The 23,441-nt window shown below is 39.0% G+C and overlaps 2 protein-coding genes across 7 annotated transcripts in view; both read left to right on the top strand.

Moving 5' to 3' along the window:
- The window catches only part of LOC309711500 (uncharacterized protein), a 208,297-nt gene that overhangs the window by 92,444 nt on the left and 92,412 nt on the right, over nucleotides 1-23,441 (top strand). The gene's annotated exons all lie outside the window — the stretch shown is intronic.
- The window catches only part of LOC309711492 (netrin receptor UNC5D-like), a 197,632-nt gene that overhangs the window by 126,302 nt on the left and 47,889 nt on the right, over nucleotides 1-23,441 (top strand). For all 4 annotated transcript variants that reach the window (XR_014277986.1, XR_014277987.1, XM_082541868.1 and 1 more), the window contains 2 exons: nucleotides 22,617-22,760; nucleotides 22,972-23,075. Coding sequence is in view for 2 of the 4 variants with exons in the window: in XM_082541868.1 (XP_082397994.1) it covers nucleotides 22,617-22,760; nucleotides 22,972-23,075 (248 nt within the window). In the remaining 2 variants the exon portion in view is untranslated. The remainder of the gene's footprint in view (nucleotides 1-22,616; nucleotides 22,761-22,971; nucleotides 23,076-23,441) is intronic.

Raw genomic sequence — 23,441 nt, 5'->3', positions numbered from 1 at the left:
TCAACTTGTTCAATTTTGGGATTAGACTTTGAACTCTGAATGGTGTCTTTTACTGATGCAACTTACTGAAATCCAGTTGTTGTTTTAACTTCAAAATAAATCCATTCAGACCACAGAGGCATTTTTCCCTCTTTTCTAATACTCTTGTCAGTTTTTGTTGCATCACCTCACGATGGGTATAAATATCTCATGATTGCACTTGTGTTTATACAGCGAATTTAGCTGTAAAACAAAAATAATTATACTTCCCTTTTTCCTCATAATGTGCTTGTATTGTAATTAACTTTTTACAAGCGTATCTTGCAAGCAGCTCCTGTTTTTATTTCAAAAAACGTTCGTTTTATTTGTGGTCTTGTATCCATTTGTTCACAATACACATAATCACCCGTACTCAAAAATCAAAACTGTAAAAAAAAATGTATTAGTTGAATGATGGTTGGTGCTTCACTTAACACACAGTAGCATGCATTAATTCCTCTCACTGCTAACAACGGACCTCTAAATTTTTACTGCCTCTAGTCTGGATTCATAGCTCTGCTCCCATCTGGCTTTTTATCACCACTCATATCCGTCTCCAGTAGGACGGTCATAAGGAAAGGGATGTACAGAAGGCAAAGGGTTTCCAGAGACAGAATAGTATCTCCTCAAGTAAAATAGTTTTTTCTGACCTGGACTGTGTCAGGATGTTCTAAACGCTGGCTGCTGGAAGATGTATCGTAATAGTTTATTCTGAACTTTTGAGGAACTTTTGCAAAACAGAGGCAGAACACAGAAAAACTTAAGTTTTCCATGTACATCTGTATTTAGATGAATTGTTAAACTCACTCAGATTTTTAATGCTATTCTGAGGACTGTTTTCTGTCCTCCAACTGTTGTTATAGCACCAAAGATGTGGTGACAGTAAAGATAAGAAGCTCTTGCAAAGTAATTTAATAAAATATTTGATCAAACATATACACATATGTACCTATATATAGAGAAACTGGTAGAAACCACCCCCATAAAGTGACAGCTTGATCCTCCTACAAGTAGGATTTATATTTTGTTTATTACAGTTATACTGCAGACTCTTTGGAACAGTTCTGTTAAGCATAATGCATTTTTTACTTGAACTTAATAAATTAAGTTTAAGTTTATTAAAGCAGTAGGATCAGATGAATGTTATTAAAGGAGCCAAAACCCTATGCCACTCTGCTGTCTTTCTCAGCTCTGATGAGGTTCATTTTATTATTATTATTATTATTATACTACACACAGCATGATCAAGAAACTGACCTGACAGCCCATTGTTGATCAGCGGTGCTAGTTTCAGTCATTGTGCAAAAGTACTGTTTATAAGGTTGGGAAAATCTGCAGTCAGCTGAGAAGTCACTTGGATGAGTGACGAAAACATTTCTCCCACTGAAAACTGTCTTAAATTTTTGAGCTTAAGTTTCTGTCTCCGTGTTTGAGTCTACATTTGGGTCCTCCATTCCTGCCTACACACAGCCGGACCATGCATGAAAACATACTACACACTGGCTTTTGAGTCTGGTCTTATTGTTACACTACTACTCTACACTGCTATTTTGAAGCCAGCTTTTGTTTGTTTGTTTATGTTTTGCTTTTTTCCTAAAAACCAAATTATATTTCCCTTTTCCTGATAAAGTGCTTAAACTATGTTGCAACAAGAGTTTCGAAATGGGTTAATTATACTTGAAAAGCACAGAAGGTGGAAAATATGGATCTAGCCACAGTGATGTCATCGACTGCTGTGTGAAGTCTGTTTTATTTTCATTGTCACCATCTTGGTAAAAGGGGTAGCCATTGTTGTTAGCCAACTATTATAACTTTTATAAGTATTTGAGAACTGGGAGAGAAGACAGCATTGCAGCTAGAACTGTTGCCTGTGATGGTCGTGGGATAGCGTTTACACAGTTTCTCTGTCAGTTTAGGCACCTGGCTGCGTATTGGTTCATTTCAGCTTAGAAAACCATTTTTGGAGATGTCATATTTGGGAGCTACAAGGGGTCCATCATCATCCTCATTTCAGGGTCTGCTTACAAGTGAGGACACAGGAGATTGACAGATGGATTGGTGCAGTGTTTGCAGTAATGTAATAGGTGTAGTGGTCTGTTAGGATGAAGAGAGAACTGAACGTGAAAGTGAAGTCAACATCCTCACCCGCCACTAGCTATGGGTAGTGTCCAAAGAATGAAACTGTGGATTCACGCAGGACAAATGATCTCCCTCTGAAGAGTGGGAGTGGGAGGGTGAGGTGCTCAGTATTTGGTGAGGGGCTCGTGTCAAATGGACCCAGTTTTTGTGGCTCAGGCGTCAACCATAGAATGGATAGATGGCATTAAATAGCCTTAATGATTCAGTGGGGTATTTCCATATTTTATACAGTCTGTGTTTGGAAGCCAGATTCAAGTGGGCATTTCTGGAAGTGCTGTTTTTGGTACTTCTGTGTGACATATTTTTAGACCCAGAGCTTGCTGGTTGACCTGAACACTGAAGGACATAAGGGCAAAGTCAGTGACAAGCTGATGAACGTAGAGGAGTTTATAGTGACTAGAAGGCCTCAGAGTCACTAAACACACGCATGTGGCACATATTCAGGAAGACAAAACAGTCACTAAAAAATATTTGCTCGCTTCTTGAGGTTAAGAAAAACACAGTGAGTCTGTACTGCTAGTTACTGATATTCCCTCCTCTTATGTGTGTAAGCAAACACACATGTGCAAGCAAACACACGTGTGCAAACAAACACACGTGTGCAAACAAACACATGTTACAGATCCCGAATGATAGATAGACATCTGACCTCTGCTGCATATTTCAACATCTAACCCATGCCAGAGTTATTTCATTACTCGTGTATTGTATATGTCACGGTTCTGGGTCCGTTCGACCCAGCATTTTGAGTTCCTTATGTTTTGGTTTATTCTGCATCTTGGAGTGCTTTGGGGTTGTCTGGTGTTTCTTGATTATTTGTGATTTGTTAGTTACTATTTGAATTCTATGTTTATTCAGGTTTAAGGAATTGTTGCCTATTGTTTGAGTTGCGTATTATTAGAGCTCCATGTTTCTGTTTACTTGTGATTTGCATTCTCATGTTTTGTGTGGGTTTAGTTCCGTGTGTCATTTTCTGTCTGTGTCTCAATGTCGAGTCTGCGTCTTTGTGTAGTGAGGTCTTGTTTCCTGTTTTATTGTGAAGGTCTGCGTCTCTTGTGAATGTGTTCAGTTTTACCTCTTGTCTCGTCTCGTTAATTGCTCCCAGCTGTGTCCACCACCTGTGTGTAATCGCCCTGTGTTTCTCTGTGTGTATTTAAGTCGTGTCTTCTGTTATTGTAGTTGCTGGTCCGTCTGTGTATCTACCATGTTCTGTTCGTGTGTTCTCCCTGCTGTCACGGTCATATCTTCCTTCACGTTCAGGTTCGTGTTCTTGTTCAGGCTCAGTAGTTTAGTTGTCCCAGTATAGTTTAGTTCTCCATTTACCGTTTGTCCATCTATATTTTTGTGTTTAATAAACCACCCTCACACCTTTATAAGTGCCTGCGTTTGGTAATGACTGTAGTGTATATATGTCTGTATGTGTTATATCTCAGCAACACTTTGCACAAACATTATCAGATATACAGCGATTATTAATACTATATGGTTTGAAAAAACATTTATTATAAATTCTTTTGATTGAGAAAATGCAATGCTACATTCTACATTTGCATGTTTCACATTCAACATATGTCATTCATGCCCAACCTATTATATATTCATAACATAGTGCAGTGTGTTTTATCATGGACAATTGCAGTGGTTCATGTAAAATGTATGGTAAATTAAAAAGTTTGCATGAGGGTAAATGGATTGTTTTATGTAAGTAATCTTAAAAGTTTTTTTAAAAGTTTATATTTTCTATTTTGAAACAAGGGATCAGCATTTCTGTGTTGAAAAATAGCTCACTGTAAAATGATCTGCCATAGCTACCAGATTGATTGAGTTTAAAATAATTCAGCTCTGCACTTCATGTTTAAATCCAATTATTCAATGTGTGGCCCTTAATTTATCTTAGCCAGTGTGGCCCTCTGGGGGAAAAAGAAAAGAAAAGTTTCCCGCTCGCACACTAGCAACTGAATACTGGATTTACTGGATGGGCAGAAACACAACACTAAATATATCCTACTTGTCAGAATGTCTCAAAAGGATTTTGTATTCGTTAAGAGGACATTTGTCTCATTATTGACCATCTCAGTGCACAACCATGTTACCCGACACTGCAGAGAGAAACTGAAAATAAATGGAGCAGTTTGGTGTGGAGCTGGGGAGAACAAGCATGAAGCTGTGACCCTCTGGCGTTACGTTAAGTGTCTACAAACTCATAAAGCTACTTGATTGGATGATGGCTGAAATAGTACAGAACAAAATGTTTCGACATTAATGCCAGTATCATTAGATTTTAAAAAACACTGGACCTGGACATTTGTGACAGCCCACACTTGGATGTGACTGCATACTCTGACAGTCTCCCTTTGAAGGCAGTAAATCGCTTCAAATCTTGAAATTATCATTTCTTAACACATCATTTGTGCACTGTGGAGTTGTTCTTTCGAGCGCAGCATAATTTTTTCCCCTATACCATTTTTTTCAGATATCACCCCATTCCATATTTATTTGTTTTGTTCAGTTAAATTGTAATGAGCTTTTGCAACTAAAATGGAAAAAATAATAGCCAGCAGCATTATTACCCATCACTTTGTGGCTCTCTAATACCCTACAGTACTTTTAAGTGAATTTCTCTTCTTTTTTTTGTACTGAGGAAAAATAATATGCCTTTTCCACTTGCATTCTTTGATCTTTTTTATATAAAAGCACAATTTGCAAGCAAAATAGAAAAACTATTCGTTATTGCTACGGGGTGAGAGAAAATAAGACTGCATCTTAATCATTTAGTTTAGCAACTCAATACCAGGTTTACTTTTCAGAAGTAACCCTTTCTTTCAATGACAAAGAAAGGATAAAAAACATTACATTTTGTGTCTGAGTTTATGTCTAAAAGATATTCTATTCACGTATTATGATTTTCTGACATTCTGATGATGATGATTATGTACGTATTTTGTATGACTCATTAAAAGCAGAAACCAGTATCTCAAATTATTAGCTCATTTCCTAAACTCAATCAAAGAATGATTCACAATAAACGCTTAAAAAAATGAACTGTGCTCAAAATGCTGACTTAAATCATTTGAATACATGTAAATTCTATGTAAGTACCATGTGAAATTTACTGTTAGTAACAAGCACTTTTTTCTTTAATGATTAATTATTTGGATTAATAAACCTTTAATTTTAAATACCTCAGCTGAATTTTACTCAGAATCATGTTTATAACGATGAAAAGCATGTTTTTGAATCCAGAAATGCTCAACTTTTTTATACATTACATACTTGCTTCAGGCTCCTTTGTCACAAATTACTGCCTGAGAGTGGACTGGCATGGAGATGATCAGCTTGCGGCACTGCTGAGGTGTTATTGAAGCCCAGCTTGCTTTGATGGAGGACTTTGGTTCTTCTCTATTTTTGGGTCGGGTGTTTTTCATTTTTCTTCCTATATATTGAACATTACCTGTCAATTACTGACCCGTCCTCTTTGTTTATATGAGAATCTACCTTAAAGCTATTGCTCACAGAGCCCTTAGCATGGCTAAGACAGTCAGACTGCACATCACACTGACTCTCAGGGGGGTGAAATGACAGCTTCTCTTTCACAGACACTTTTTCACTCACATATGCTGCATGCTTGGAAAGTAATGTGTGTTTTCTTCTTCTCGGGTCTCAGCAGATGGTCACTCTTACTGAGCCTGGTTCTGTCTGAGGTTTCTTCCTATTTAAAATTGTGTTTTTCCTTCCCACTGCGAAACAGTTGAGTACTATAAGGTCTTGGCCTTACTATGTATGTCATCATTGCTGTGTAAATATAATAGAATTGATCTGATTTATATTTTTTCCCTTTCTCTCACATTAATGTATTTTGATGACTTCTGCTCTTTTTCTCACTTTTTTGTCTTACCTAGTTACTAAACCTAAGCTCTAATGCATGCATGTAATAAGACAGTATGACCTGTTGAAACCCCAAGCTGTTTGGTTACCATAGTGATATGTGGCTTTGCTTCTTGGCCATGCTTTAGTACTGAGACTTCATAAACACAGAGGATTTCTTTCAACCTGACCAAAGATTTCGTGGGCCTTTTCGAACAGTATCCGTTACCAGCCATATCTATGTTACACACAGACAGAGCTGAGCCAACAAAGCCCATGTTGAGAAAATGAGCATCTTGCCTTAGACACTGGCTCCCCATCAAGCTTCATCTGTAAGGCAAGGCAAGGCAAGGCAAGTTTATTTGTATAGCACAATTCAACAACAAGGTGATTCAAAGTGCTTTACAGAGACATTAGAAACAAGAACAAATAAAAAGCATGATTTAAAATTGATTAAAACAAGCAAATAAACTAACTAACTAATTAACAAACAAACAAACAAACAAAACAGTATATAAAATCAAAACAGATAAAATCAGAACAGTAGATAAAATCAGTAGTTAAATGTAAGTTTTGAAATTTAAGCTTAAAGTGTGGATTTGGTGCTTTATTCAAATGCAGCTGAGAACAGGTGAGTCTTCAACCTGGATTTAAATAAACTGAGTGTTTCAGCTGATCTGAGGCTTTCTGGGAGTTTGTTCCAGATATAAGGAGCATAAAAGATCAATGCAGCTTCTCCGTGTCTGGTTCTGACTCTGGGAACTGATAAAAGACCGGATCCAGATGACCTGAGGGATCTGGATGGTTCATACTGGGTCAGGAGGTCATTGATGTATTTTGGTCCTAAACCATTCAGAGCTTTATAGGCCAGCATCAGAACTTTAAAGTCTATCCTCTGACGGACAGGCAGCCAGTGTAAGGACCTCAGAGCTGGACTGATGTGGTCCACTTTTTTGGTCTTAGTGAGGACTCGAGCAGCAGAGTTCTGAATGAGCTGTAGTTGTCTGACTGATTTTTTAGGTAGACCTGTAAAGATGCTGTTACAGTAATCAAGCCTACTAAAGATGAATGCATGGACTAGTTTTTCCAGGTCCTGTTGAGACATCAGATCTTTTATCCTTGATATATTCTTGAGGTGATAGTAAGCTGATTTTGTTATTGTCTTAATGTGTTTTTCTAAGTTTAGGTCTGCATCCATCACTACACCCAAATTTCTCGCCTGGTTTGTGGTTTTTAGATGTATAGATTGAAGTTCTCTGGTGACCTGTAATCGTTTTTCTTTGGCGCCAAAGACTATTACCTCAGTTTTGTTTTTGTTTAGCTGGAGAAAATTGTAGGAGGCAGTTGAACAGCTATATCTCTGGACAACCTATTATAGTCTGACTCAGGTGGTAGAATGGCCAGGAGTTCAGGAGAGGTTCAGGAGAGAGCAGGGTGCTGTAGCTATTAAAGCAGTAAGCTGTGAATTAAATGCAGACAGACTCAGCAACACATGCCATAACACTGTCTGCCCAGGGGGTTTAAGGCACAGGATGGACTGTATCTTTCCAGAGGCAGGTAACTCAGCAAGGCAGATATACATTTACCATTGTGTTGTTCTGTTTTCCTCAGATTTAGCCTTATATATGTCCCTCCCAGGAGGCAACGCTGTAAAAAAGGAAAAGAAATGTAGATGTGTAAAGTGGTGGCTTTGGCTCAGGAACTAGAGGAGCTTGAGTAGAGATAAGATACTGAACCTCAAATTGCGGTATGTGAGTGAGTGATAGATAAAACCACCGTATGCCTATGGGTGTGTAAATTTGACTTACAGTGTGAAAGTACCTTGAATGGACAGTAAGATTAGAAGAGCGCTGTACAAATGTGAGTCCATCAACAGATTAAGTGCAATAAGCAGAGCATTGATGAATCATGAGTTTCACAACTTTTAAGATGTGTAGCACAGTAAAATATTTTTAACAGCATGTAATGGCTAAATATGTGTTTTATACCTCTAATTCATGTCCTCTGGGAGCTAATCGTGACTCAGCTTAAACTTTAACACAAAAAATACTGAGGTTTTTTTTAATTTTTGTGCAGATCATATCTATTTATTCCAGGATGCTGCTGTGTATGTAACTGAACTCTTACCACTTCTCTGAGACAGCACTGAGCAACAGGGTCACTGTCTTTCTTCACTTGAGGTTATGTATTTTCTTCTTGACAAAGTGTGTCTACAGAAAGATAGAAGTGCCTTTTCATTGGCATTTAGTTACTAAGTGGTAAACAGCCAAAGTGCTGAAAGAGTTAAAGGTATAATTTCTTGTTTTCTGAAGAATCAAACCATGTCACTGAGATATATAGTGTAGGTTGTAGAACCTCTAATGAATGTCCATTTGTTATCATTATCCATGAATAATAACGTTGTTGTGCTATTCAAACCATTAAGTGGGCAATGGTGCGCTGTCACCCTGAAATATATTTCCTCTATCAATACAGAAATGTTTGCTGAGATAAATGATGACACTGAATGCTGAATTTCCAAGCATTGTGGAAACCATTTGAGTTTTATAGGTTTTCTTGCATTTGAGTGAGGTGATTTTTGATTGTATAGGTTAAACTTTGGGAATGAGTGCTTTGCAACTGACCACGTTTTATTCATTTTACTGTGCAAACGTCTCGAGCCACCAGTAGTTTATTTCTGAAAGTTTTTAGAGTTTTTCTTTGGACATTCTTTGCTTTTTCACTCAGACTTTGTATATTACTTGCTTCAAAGTAACTGTTACTTATTTGGTAAGCTCCGTAACATTGACCTAGGAATCATTCAAGCACACTGAATCCTCTCAATTTGAAAAAATGGACAACTTGAGGACAAAATATAAAGGTTCAGGCCTGAAAAACTATCTACAGCAGATCAAAAGTATCTGAAATAATGCTCTTAAGAAAATAATCCAGCAAAGACCAAACACAGGACCTTCAGTTTATCTATCTACTGTTCACCGAAGTTTCATCAGAAATGGAGGCTGCCATTCCTAACAAAAAGAAAATAGGGTGAAAAGGCTGAAGTCTGCCAATTACACAGGAACTGAATTGAAGTGTCATCGGGTCTTATGGAGTGATGAATCCAAATCTGAGATTTCTGGTTCAAATATGTGTCAATATGTAGAGAGGAGGTCAGGAGAGAGGCATAAACAGTGAGTGCCAACAGCCATCTGTAAAACTTGGTGAAGGCTTTATCATGGTTGCCTTTCAGACACTGGTGTTGGGGATTCTTTAAAAGTGTCATCAGTATGTTGACCCACTATGTAATACCATCTGGAATGCACCTAACTGGAAATTGCTACATTTTTTTTAGCATAGCAACAATTCCAAACACACTGCCAATGTAGTAGAAGCCTGGATAGATACCTGGATAGAAAAATACACACAATGAAGACTATCGGTCATGAACTGGTTTTCCTCAACACTATTGAAGCAGTGTGGGATCACCTTGACAGAGAACAGAGCAAAAGGCAGCCAACATCCAAAGAAGTCCTTCAAGAAGCCCGGAGAACTAAGATGTTTGCAAATATAAAACAAAATGAGGCAGCTATATATATATATGGGGGGCGTATATATATAGCTGCTGTGCACCTGCAGTTTAGAGGTGCTGGAAGATGGCCTTTTGTTACAGAGTCAGGCTAGCTGTTCATCCCATGAGACATGAGATCAGCATCAGTCTTATTTTTTTGCTCTCATCACAAAGGTGAATTACTCCTAACCCCCAAATTCCAAGCTCTCCCATTTAGATACAGTTTTTTGAGCTGTTACAAAACGCAATTACTTGCGTGACGCCAGGCATTGTTGGATGAAGGGGAGACGCTTTGGATGGGCTAATCAAAATCATGAATCAGTGAGGGAAGAGCTAAAGCAGACAACAAGATGGAGGGCTGTGGGGACAAACATTAAACTTCTCCGACAGTCTCATTACTGCTCTCATACCTTTTGAACAGATCTGGCAATCAGAGTGGCGTTTTGAAAACAACTCACTAAAAAAAGAGTTTCTCCAAGCATGTTGTCTGAATAATGCAGAGTTTGACGTGAATGTAATAAGGCAAAACAATCCGCAGCTGAAAACAGATGCTGTGGCATTCAATAACAAATAGTGGAGATGTGTGATATAGCCCAGTTAGATTTTCTAGTGATGTACTTAAACTAATGTTTGGGCTGTACATTAACTATAGAAATCAAAAAACACAATAGGAATAATTTATTAATGCCATTACTACATTTGGCATTTTTGTATTTTTATCACATAAAAGCTAAAATGCTTTTCAAAAATTGAAAGTAAAACACCACTTTGCCAGACAAAAAAGGAGGCCATGACACATGGGAATATTGCCTGCTGGTAATCTGGTGTTTTCAGATAGGAGGGGGGGGGGGGGTGAGAAGAGAACTAATGGTCATGAGAGCAGTGTGAACTTTTAATCATGTCTGATTTCTTTTTTTCTTTTTTAACCCTAAACTGCTTGTGTCCGTTGCAGCCACGGGATGTCACATACACTGGCACAACAACAAAGATCTAATTGAGCAGTCTGATGTGCGCAGAAGTCTGTGTGGTTATTCTGCAGCAGCCTACTTCTGTTTGCACATGATTTAATCAATGTAAACACAGTGAATCACTGCACACAATGGCTCTGCCCAGTGCTCTACTTTTCAAATTAGAGGCTGCAGATTTATCACCAAGCTGTCCTGCTTCCTTTAGACAGGCATGTTTAATTAAAGTAACTAAAGGAAAAGGTTGTCGTATTTCTTTTAGTATAAAGCACCTGTGTGTGCTTAGTATCACCTATTAATTTCCAACTCGTTGAATTATCTTTTCTGAACTTTCGTCTCCTCATTTGTAAATGCTAACTCAAATGTATTATTTTAATTTTTAGCATTATTCCTGGAGTTGTGGCTCAGTGAGAACTGACAGAACCTGGTTCTTTTCTGCGTGTATTCCCAGCATGCTTATGATCCAGCTTTCACCAAAATACCAACACTTTGCTTTTGTGCAACCTCATTTGAATGAAACTACAACTACTCCCTGTGCCTCTTCTCACACATTTGTGCCAAACACACTATGCAATAAATGAAAATACCAAAGAGAAAAACACCAACATTTAAAAGTGCTACTTGTGGCCTGTCATAAAAAGTAAGCTGTTGGTGAGGTATCCAAAGGGAGGATGCTTTACTTTATAACAAACACAAAGCAGAAAATGACCACTCGGTTGACTCATAATTGGCAAGACAGTAAAAATAATGTGTCACTTACTTGGCATCTGCATCCAGTCAAAGGCATGAGAGTGAAATATGTAATTGCAGTCACAGAGTCCAAGTCAGCAGCCCACAAGGAATAAGAGACGACCAAAATCTCCTTCTTGAGGCTAAACTGCAGTATTATTTTTTTCTCTCCCTATCAGAGAAAAGAATTTTCTAGATTTTTATTTGCCTTCTAGGCGGGTTCTTGTTCAGTTATTGTAAAAATTACATTAATGATATCACAAGTGGTTAAAAAAGCGCATAATTTTTACTTGACTGACTTATTCCTAGAGGGCAAAACGTTCCAACATACTGAACAGCCAGAGCTACAGCCCAGACGTGTTCGTTTTCTGTCTTCGGCCACAAATATTTAGATCGCCTCTCAGAAGTGGCAAGTTTTGGGCAATGCATGCAATCCATTCTGCTCCTGCTGTTTCTGTATTTCAATGAGTAAAAAGAGTCCCTGACATTCATATATATTTCATCTGGATGAGCCAGAAATTCTGTCTGGGAACAAGATACTCTGATTATTCAAGATATTCTGTTGTCAATTAAAAGGTTGGAGCTAATTAATTAATGCTAATAAGCTACCTAAGATCAATTATGAGTAAGTAGTTTAATCTTTTAGGCATTTTGAAGGGCTTAAGAAACAAAACACATTGGTCAGAGGTACAAAAGTAATTGGACAAAGTAACATCATTCATGTAAATCGTTTGCAGGCTATGACTCCCTGAAGTCAACAACCCATGGACATCACCAGATGCTTTTTGCTCCCTTGAGATGAGAATTTACAGTTGACACTTTCAGTTGCTGCTTGTTTGTGGTTCTCTCTGCCTTTATTTTTGTCTTCTGTTCCTGAAAGGCATGTTCTTTATAGGTGAGATCAGGTGACTTACTTTGCAGTATGGTGTGAATCTTTATCCATTTGGGATCCTGTCAGTTTTGCAGCATTTGGTTGAATATGAGCAGAGCCTGTTTGTTTTTGATTCACAGGACAAACTCATACTGCTACTTCGGTCACAGTTTTATCAATAAACATTTGTGTCCCAGTTCCATTGGTAACCATACATCCACCATGTTTTACATATATGGAAAGCACAGTTGTAGATCCAGGCAATGATACATTGGCAATGATACACTAACAAAAGTTTTTGACTTGTCTGCATTTTGTGAAGTTTCTTTTCTGAACCATGAAAATAGTTCATTCATGTGCTTTAGTTGTTTTCTGTGGTCTTTCAGGCCTTTTTGTTTTGCCGAGTTGGTCCAGATTGGTGACTCGGCAACTCCTGAAGTTTTTACCGTCTTTCCTATAGGTTCATTTTGGTTTTTCAGCTGAAAGACCACCTCCATCATTTGCACTAAAATGTCTTTTTAGCTTTCACATTTAAAATGATATTATTAGAAAGTTAGAAAGCATAGATGTAACACTAATAATAAACTTCAGATATTAAGTCTACTTCATTTGTCCTGAAATAAGAAGGGAATGGACCCCACCTGTCCATGTAACTTCTTGTCAGTCAGTTATCCAGTTAATTTTGAGCCTTTGAGAATGGGGGACCCTCTATTCTTTCTTTCTTTCGTTTTTTTGTGCAAAATCCCTTGAATTAAAGCTGAAAGTATCCACTTCAAACATTGGCTGTTTGATTTAAACTCAACACTATGGTGGTGTAGAGAGGCAAAACTTCAAAAATTGTGCCTTTGTCCAACAAATTATGGACCTAACAGTATCTGGCAGACTGCAGAGGGAAACCGTGTTTCACCATCCAGGTTGGAGAGATATGAATGGGCAAATTGATATTGAAACTACTAATATAGAGAACATGACCCTGTCAGATTAACACTTGTAATCATTTCATTTATTTAAAATCCTAGAAAATACATTGAGGGAGAACCCTCATTTTCAATAGCACTGGAGTGAATAATAATACATAAATGTAGCAATGAACGTGCTCTTTATTGTGTGTGCACTCTGTGCTTTAGATCTTCACAATCAGCCAATTTTTATGTGCCACAAAGGGTCTGTGATCAAACCATATTTTATTCTGGGATCAATATGGTGTCCCTGTATTTTAGGGAAAGGCAAAATTTGACTTTTTTAGAAAACAAAATGTAAGTAATTATTGCTGTGTGTCAGTTATAATGATTATGCTCCCTCCTGATTGCAAAGAGCTCGGAGAATAATTTAACAAAAACAAAAATTAGACATCAGAGGGTTAAGGCTACACAGGACTGTAATCACTAGGGATGGGTATTGTTTAGGTTTTATCCAATACCAGTACCAAACCAGTACTTTTGACACGGTGCCGGTGCTTAAACGGTGCTTAAAGAATGGAGAACACAAAATTGCCTACTACGCTTGCAAAGGTAAAATAATTGGCTAGAATCCAAAGTGTATGACATTTCAGGAAAAAAAAGAACTGTGGTGTGTCTGTGCGCATTTTTTAGAAGTGAGGGGTGTGTCTGTGCGCAGTTTTTAGAAGTGAGGGGTGTGTCTGTACGCAGGTTTTAGAAATGAGGGCACTTCTAATGGCACCGGATACCGGTACCCATCCCTAGTAATCACCAAGCATGCATGTCTTGCATCCTTATAAAAAGTAAGACTTAAAGGGCAGAAATTCTTATCCTCACAATCAACAAAACACATTATAAACCAGCAAATGTTTGAAAAAATAGACAGGGGTATTGGCAGGCTGTTTATTAACAATTAAAGATGAAATTTTCAAACGAATTATTAATTATTTGTAATTTGTTTCACTTTAACCATTAAAGTGCAGTAAAAACAACTATTTAATAATTTAATAACTAAAAAACAATTTTGAAAAATCAACACTCACACACACACAGATGTTTCAACAAATGCTTCATCAGTCCATCCAAGCACTCAAATGCTACTCTTTAGTGTCTTGATAGAGACTGGAAACAATGAGTTTGGTAGAGGTTTAGTTTATATTTTCAGTTGATGTCGGAAGAGAGAGTGAGTTAGATCACTTGATATATTGTTGCTAAGCACACACTGCTTTAAAAACTACATTGAATTGTATCCCTTTCTTCCAATAATCCTAACACAACCTGTCCAACATGACAGAGCAGCAAATCCTTTCCTTAGCTGCTTATCTGACTATGGTAACACCTTTGCATATAGTTTGTGCTGTATCACACCATGGTATATATGATGTCACACATGATTCTTTTTTTTGACACATTTAATATGAGATGATAAACATAACACCCTTAGATGATGTGTTTTGACAAGACTGCAAATGACTAAAGTTCAGTTCATTCACCACCCAGTGAAAGGGTTTATCATTAGAGTTCTTAGAGTTATCAATGAGATAGTTAACTTTTAGTGTAGTACAGGTTTTCAGTAGTTTGGTCAGCACACTGTTAATTAATGCAGGAAAGCAATAACAGAAGTCAAAAAGCAAGGGTGGAAGGAACCATAATGTAAGTCTTGGCGAGGAATAGGTGGCGTAGCCTGACTGAATTTACAGCATCTTACCAAAATCTAAATGCATGTTGTATTTGTATATTTATGCAATAAGTCAATTTCCCTGTGGGTATCTATGACTGTTTGAGAAGTGTAACTGCATACTGTGTTTGACGCATCAAAAATGGGTGGTTGGTATTAACCAAATAGACCGACTTTGTTAAATGGGCCATTAATGTATGCATGCCTTAGCTTTAGCACTAAAGGCAACTTTGAAACATGAGAATGATCGGCACTGACAGTAATGGGAGTCTGACATAAACACAAACAGAGAGCTTTCTGTAGGGAACATATTCATATCCATATTCATACATTGTTATGCAGTTCCTGAAACTCTGAGGGGTTGTCTTGTCTAATGGATGAAACACTAGACAAGATACGGAGAAAGTGAAATTTACTGTGGGAGAAAAGAAAAGAAGAGACAAACTAAATTATGGCATAGAAAGTTTAGCACCCCGAAGGCTTAAATGATTTTTAAATTGCTGGAAATTTGATCGGAAGGCATCTTCATATTCACTCTGAGTACAAACCTATAGTTTGGATTTTGTAAGAAAAACAAAGGCATCACTGACCGGCATATAGGAAAGCACAATTACTGCTGAACGGTACAACAACGTAATCTATTTACTTATCCCTTTGTGATTGCTCATTTTTCTAAACCTGAGGCAGACAGAGCTACGCTGGATATTCCATGTAATCATCACTACCCACATTCTAGCCTCCCTTCAGGAAAACAACACACACAGATAAACTATGTTTTTAGGGAGTAGCATCAAATCTGTGTGCGCGTTAAATCTATGAGTTTCTGCTTTTTGGTTGGAAATGGGCTTGGCTTAAGATTCTAAAGACAAGACAGCGCACCACATGCTCTGACCCGAGTACGATGACTTTATTTCTGTCTCTTCTGAAGTGCTGTAAGAGAGCTTGAGAGATGGAAATGAGTGATAGAACTCAAAAGATAATTGAAGGACAGAGTGAAAGAAGAGGCGATAGGAAGGTGGAACAGAGGGGATATCTGTGCCAATAGACTTCAGCTGAAAGCATGATACTCTGATTGAGAGATAAGAGAAAGAGGGGATAATAGGAGAAAGAGGACATTGGAAATAGAGAGGATGATTGTGGAGCGAATGAGAGGCTGAAAATGGATACTACATTGGTTGTCTCGAGAAGGAGAGGATAGCAGCTCATGCAGATCTAGTGATGAACTGATTAAAGGAGAGTGTGTGAGTACCCACTGCACACAGGAAGTATGGATATCCATTCCTGTTGATGTCCTGTCAGCAGACTGACCCCACTGCTGTGCATTGTGATCCTAGAAGTCGGCGTGATACCATCAGCCATGCATAAAGTCACAACAAAGAAAGGAAGGTGCGGACTGGTGAGAGGAAAGCGAGGTGCCCTCGAGTCTCTAAGTGTCGCAAACTATTAGTTAAAGAAATGTAAGTGAAACAAATGAAGTGGCCCACAGAGTGAAAACTACTTATGTATGCAGAAGTGGTTCCTAATAAGCATCCATGCGGTTTTTGGATAAACATAAACAAGGCAACTGGGGGAATGACACAAATAAGGACTCGCAGCATTTTAATGGCTGAATTATCATGATTTTTTTATGCATGAAGTAATGCGTCCCTTTGGTTCCAGGATTAAGTATGACACACACAGCTGGGACCAGACTGAAGATGTTGCTGGGAGCATGTTCCGCTTGTCTAGCAGGGTTCGTCTGTGTCTGGCCTTCAGCCAACCCTCATAGCCCCCACATGCTGAGATGCATGCCGCAATGTCACATCACACAAACATTTCCCCAAAGCTGGGTTCACATCAGACAGACGCTTTCCTAAAGCTATATCCATCCACCTCAACCCTCAGCCCACGCCGTGTCACCCACTAACTATGTACACAGCTGCCTCAGAAGGATCCCTCCGACAAACAGAATGCTGAAAATCCCCTTTTGCTGTGGCGTTAAGTACGACAGAGACATCCTGTGGACTGAGCTGAGCCGGACTAGTCAGGCCCTGTCGGATCAAGCCACTTGTAGTTGGCGCTGCCTGGCTCTCCTAGGGCCTCTTCATCAACTCAGCCAAGGCGAAACAATAGACTAAAGCTAGTAGGAAGACACCACAGGCCTCATGCCAAATGCACTAAAAGAGAGACAGTGAAGGAAAGAGAGAATGAGAGCAACCCAGAACGGTACGTGAGCATCAGGATTGGTATGTCTCTTGTGAAGGCTAGATTAGAGATATATTAGTGTACATGATTAAAGAGGAAAGAGAAGCTTACTCTTCATTGAGGTCTGTTGTCAGGGCTTTGTGGTGCACTGTCAAAAGCTATTGGCATGAGCCTGAAGGGAAAGCAGAATGAGCACAGGAGGGGAAAAGTGGTAAAACAGAAATAAACGGGCACCTAGGGACAGGCGCGTGCAAGGAAGTGAATGGATGTTAGTATTCCTGAATGCACCATCAGGACCAGCATGACTGAGCAGTTATTGGATAATTTCTCTAACATGGTGTCACTTAGTGGCATTTCAGGACACTTGAAAAAAGGGAATAGACCCTTTGATCTCTGCCTAATGTGGTGGAAGCTTGTACTCGGAATAACTTTCAAAAGAACAGCCAGAGAGACAATACCCACCCTTCCAATTTGGGCTTTTATTACCAGTTTCTCAAGGATTTGTACACATTTGTGAGGGAAAGACATATAAGAATACTGAGATTATTTTTTGTAAGTTTGCTTTTGCATAATTATAAACAGCTTGACAGGGAAGACGTCACTTTTATTTTCTTCCTTTTAATTTTTGTTTAATGGTGACTGTGTGCCAGAGAAAGGTGTTTTTGCACTAAGTCTGCAGAGCTGTAGCTCCCTTCACCTCAGAATAAATTTCGCCTGCTTTCAGCTTAAAATTTGGCATCAGGGACAGCAAACTGGTGGTTTTTTGTTGTTTTTTTTCTGCTTCCCTCATCATTAATAATGATGAGAAGCTCTGCATTTGGAGCTCACATCCTCCACCGAGAGAAGTGACCTATTATAATCCCGATCTGCCCCAAAATTTAATGAGTTCTTTCCTTCCCCATGTTCCACCTTCCCATCAAGTTTCATTAAATTCACCATTGTGATTTGGTTATCCAACAGATAAAGAAACTGATCATCATCATGTTGCCTCAATAAAGAGGCAATATGACCACCCCATTAACTAGTCTCCTTACCTTTAAATTATTTTCATACTCATAAGCCCAGTGGATCAACTGGACCAGTTTTCTATTGTCCATGCACTGTAGTGTACTTAAAAAACTACTACTATTTTAGCAGCTCGTATTTTCTCTGTATTGACAATTGCATATCTTACTCTTAGGTTCAGGGTGTACAGTCATTTGGCGAGGCGTATGTTTTATGGCGCCGCAGACCTGGCAACCAGCCTGATAAAAAAAAGTCCATGTAAACATCAGCTGTGTAAACAACATTTAGCTCTAAAAATAGACGAATATACTGAGAAGTGGACCGCTGGTGAAGTCCAGGCTTTATTAATGCTGTATGCGAATGAGAAAATACTGACTTGCCCGATTCTTAACCTGCTACTGGGACGTTTACACAGGAATGTAATGCTGAGAGAAAAGGATGAAACTGGATTACAGGGAGTGCAGAATTATTAGGCAAATGAGTATTTTGTCCACATCATCCTCTTCATGCATGTTGTCTTACTCCAAGCTGTATAGAAATATCTCAAGACTGATTCTTCTAAGGTTTTATGGACTGATGAAATGAGAGTGAGTCTTGATGGGCCAGATGGATGGGCCCGTGGCTGGATTGGTAAAGGGCAGAGAGCTCCAGTCCGACTCAGACGCCAGCAAGGTGGAGGTGGAGTACTGGTTTGGGCTGGTATCATCAAAGATGAGCTTGTGGGGCCTTTTCGGGTTGAGGATGGAGTCAAGCTCAACTCCCAGTCCTACTGCCAGTTTCTGGAAGACACCTTCTTCAAGCAGTGGTACAGGAAGAAGTCTGCATCCTTCAAGAAAAACATGATTTTCATGCAGGACAATGCTCCATCACACGCGTCCAAGTACTCCACAGCGTGGCTGGCAAGAAAGGGTATAAAAGAAGAAAAACTAATGACATGGCCTCCTTGTTCACCTGATCTGAACCCCATTGAGAACCTGTGGTCCATCATCAAATGTGAGATTTACAAGGAGGGAAAACAGTACACCTCTCTGAACAGTGTCTGGGAGGCTGTGGTTGCTGCTGCACGCAATGTTGATGGTGAACAGATCAAAACACTGACAGAATCCATGGATGGCAGGCTTTTGAGTGTCCTTGCAAAGAAAGGTGGCTATATTGGTCGCTGATTTGTTTTTGTTTTGTTTTTGAATGTCAGAAATGTATATTTGTGAATGTGGAGATGTTATATTGGTTTCACTGGTAAAAGTAAATAATTGAAATAGGTATATATTTGTTTTTTGTTAAGTTGCCTAATAATTATGCACAGTAATAGTCACCTGCACACACAGATATCCCCCTAAAATAGCTCAAACTAAAAACAAACTAGAAACTACTTCCAAAAACATTCAGCTTTGATATTAATGAGTTTTTTGGGTTCATTGAGAACATGGTTGTTGTTCAATAATAAAATTATTCCTCAAAAATACAACTTGCCTAATAATTCTGCACTCCCTGTATAAAGAAGTAAAAAACAACACTGACTGCATGTGTGACGAGCTCTGCTGTGCCATCTGTGCCACATGCAGCATTTTAGTGTTTTTGTGCTACAGTGTTATAGCACTAAATATTAAATTGAACCCATCCCCCCTTTCAGCCTGGTTGCAGCCGCTGGGATCAACAACTTTTTCTGTCTGTCTTTTCAACTTTGTTATAATCATGAACCCACAAAACACAGAGCTGAGATGACATCCTTCATCTTGTTTTTGGAGTTTTTGCTGCTCTGCCAACTGCCAACATCACATTACTGTTACATCTGGCTGCTGTAAATGCTAATAGAGAATAAAACCCTTAAAGGTATGTGGTGAGCAGTCCTTCTCAGAGATTCCCCAGAACGAATGCATTTAATAATTAGTTTTTATTCATCTCTGGCTCTCTTCCACAGTGTGCCTTTTGCCCTGCCTCCCTCAACGTAACCCCAACCCATCAAAGCAGATGGCTGCTGGAAGTTTCTTCCTGTTAAAATTGAGTTTTTCCTTCCTACTGTCGCCAAGTGCTTCCTTGAGGAAGGTTTTCTGATTGTTGGGTTTTTTTCTGTATTATTGAAGGATCTTTACCTCACAGTATAAAGAGCCTTCAGGCAGGTGTTGTTGTGATTTTGCGCTATATAAATAACAGTGAAAAATTTAACAGAACTGTGTGGTGTTAAAGTGCCTGCTGTAAAGGCCGTGTAAAAGTAATAGTAGTAGTGTATGAATGGTGTATGTGTGTTTCCTGAGTTCTCAGTGTCAAAAGAAAATGAGAGGGTCAAAGGGAAACAAATCCACCTGTCCATATTAAAATAGCTGAATTTCAGTGGCACACCACCCCTGCAAATTTCTCATGATTTGATTTGACAAAATTGTCCCTCTCAAGGGTGCAATCATGTGTTTTTTTATTTTCCTGCAGTTAAATGTTCTTCACTCTCACTTAATCAGGACTCTTGATTACGTCTCTAATTTGTTACAGTGGAAGGGAGGAGTGCACTGAGTGTGGGGGCTTATTGTACATAATATCAGCCAGTCATTGCAGAGGATTACAGTGTCTTCAGAGAACATTTCTGTTTAACATTACTTCATTAGGCTCCCTTTGATAACCTTTCATTTCCCATTATTAGTTTTCATTTAATCCCAGCCCATGTCTAAGCTGCCGTCTATGTACGGAATGATGGCAAACGCCTGTGGAGAGACGACTCCTCTACAAGTGTAGGTCTGTGTAATTAAGCAATAAGCCACATGAGGCCAAGCTTTATGGTGATTTTTGAACAGCTGTTATGAGATATGCTGTTAAGTAAGATTTGGTAGCTGTCCCATAAATCAAAGACGATCTGGCTTTAGGACGTTTTTTAAAAAGTTTTACTTATATGGAAATCAAACCATTGTTGATTGAGTGTATACATCAGTAATTACATTTCTATAGAGAAAATATTCTTGTATGTGGGGAAGTCACCCATCCCCATGCTGGATTCTGCATGCCTACAGATAAGTAATTGAAAACAATGCATCCATACATCCCAGTGTTATTGCTGTCAGTGTAATGTCATTGATAACAGCCTCACAGTTTGCAATTATCTCTCCGAGAGTCATATCAGAGTTGTATTAAAATACTACTAAATGGAGACCCAATTATTTTTCTAGCAAAACACCAGAAGCCAGAGGAAACAGAGTATTAATGCGGCACTGAGCATCCAACTTTTGGCAATTTTTACAGCTGTCTTTTGCAGTTTTTATCATTCTAAGACATAATAGACCGAGAAGAACCAGCTCCAGATGGAGGTTTGTCAGCGAAAAAACTGCCTATGGTGGAAAAAGTCCAATTAGTCCATTGTTAGTTTGTTGGCTTCATTTGAGAACAGAATTCACTCCTTTGGTGTACTTCTATCCAAGCAGCCACTGGGCAAGAGACAGTGCAGTTGTGTCAGGTTGCCGTTCATCACAAGGTTACCACAGAGAGACAGACAACCAGCCATGCTGGTATTCATACTACCAGATGTAGAGCACCCAGAAAAAAACAAACAGAAAGGTCTCAGCTGACCAGAAAATTTTAAGCCTGTGCTCCAGCACATTGTTCATTTATTAGAAGTCAAACTCAAGAAATGATGACATGAGTGCATATAGTTACTGCACTTCATTTACATTTCTGTTGTAGGTCATTGCTGCTCCAGGCTCTAATACTAGTTTCTTTCCAGGGGTGGGTCTTTGTTATTATCTTATTCCACAGTGTTCAGGTTTAATTGCATGCTGCTGGGAATGACAACTTTGGTCACTAGAAACTGAACATTAGCTCCCCGTTACTCTGCGTACACATATTAATAAGTCTGTTCAACCTGGATGGCTGAAATTGAGCTTTCTGCAAAGCTAGACAGACATCACACATGTTGGGTGAAAGCTACAATTTCCTTGATACCCAATGAAGCTACCCTATTATGCATTAATGGTCCAAGCTTGTCATCTTGCGTGCATGGTCTGGCATACTTGATATACAGCACTTTTATATTCTCATCTGTAGTCTCAGAAACTTATCTCATTATGGGTGCATCACAGACAATACACATCCATAAAGAATGACCAGAAATGGACCTTTAAATGTTTTTAAAGAAAAAAAAAACATTATCATGCTGTTCTTCACAACAATAAGAAGCTCATGTGTTCCCCCTCTCTCAGTTAATGCTTCCGCTGGAAAGCATTTAGTGTCACTTCATTATAAATGGATTATGGTTTGCAGGCTGTGTGAGAGAGGATATGAAGGCTCAAAACCAAATATATCTACCACAACAAGACCTTTGCACTGCTGCCCATCTGTTTGCCGGGCTAAAACTTGAACAAGGCTTTGTTAAAGTGCTGCTGGTGGCATATATATATTTGTGTCAATAATGAAATGGTCTGCTCTGTGACTTAGCCAGATGAAAGCATAACATCCGGCTACACTTTCATCCGGACAACATTTTAAATTGTTGTCTAAACAAAAATCCCTGAAATTGATTTGATTTGACAAGCAGACTGTCCTCCATCTCCTCCTGGCAAATGGCAGATCTGTTTACTGCTGATAATCTTATCAGATTCAAATTTCACTCATCATCTTGTCCCTGCAAATCTTCATCTCTTTGATTGATCATTCCTGCAATATAATGAAAGCTAATCTAAACAATCATGCGTTTCGCCTGCAGGGTTGAAGATCCGTGAAGTGATGATCAACGTGTCGCGTCAGCAGGTGGAGGACTTTCATGGCCCAGAGGACTACTGGTGTTTGTGTGTCGCCTGGAGTCACCTGGGAACTTCCAAGAGCCGCAAGGCAACAGTCCGGATTGCCTGTAAGCGAAACCATGTCACTTTGATACCCGCCTGACCTTACTGTGTCTGCGAAGGTTATTTGACTTTAAACCAGTGAGGGGATTATATAGAAAGCATTCATTGTACATACATAAACAGAGAAGGTCACACATGAAACAATTGTGCATATATGTTTGTTTGCTCCTTCGTGCTATTCTTCTATAAAGCAGGGCTGTTTATTCTCTTGCCTAGACCTGCGGAAGAACTTTGAGCAGGACCCCCAAGGCACCGAGGTGCCTCTGAATGGCATGATTGTGTTGCACTGTCGTCCCCCAGAGGGAGTGCCTGTGGCTGAGGTGAGGGCTTTCTTGCACTTCAAACAAGTAACGTTTTCTCCTGTGTTGCTTGGAGAGAAGCCGTCATCCATCTGCTTTACTCACAGTATAGCTCTGTTTACGTGACATGTTGTTTTGTTTCTCTCCAGCCACAGCAAATCCAGGACACATCTGTAATTTTTTCTCTTCATTTCAGTGTAAACAAGACTAATACTTGATGAGCTGACACAATTAATGTATTCCTTTCACTTTTGCTATCTTTGTCTGTTTTCTGAGGGTGAGTATTTCTGTATGAGCATGTCTGATAGAGAGTACCCGTCACTGCTATTTTAATTTTTACTATGAATATAAAATGAGGCTCTTGTGGACAGTCCTGCTGAGTGGTGC

The sequence above is a fragment of the Aulonocara stuartgranti genome (assembly GCF_965226115.1).
Source record: "Aulonocara stuartgranti genome assembly, chromosome: 7".
NCBI classification, from domain to species: domain Eukaryota; kingdom Metazoa; phylum Chordata; class Actinopteri; order Cichliformes; family Cichlidae; genus Aulonocara; species Aulonocara stuartgranti.
This window is presented reverse-complemented; position numbering and strand designations above follow the sequence as displayed.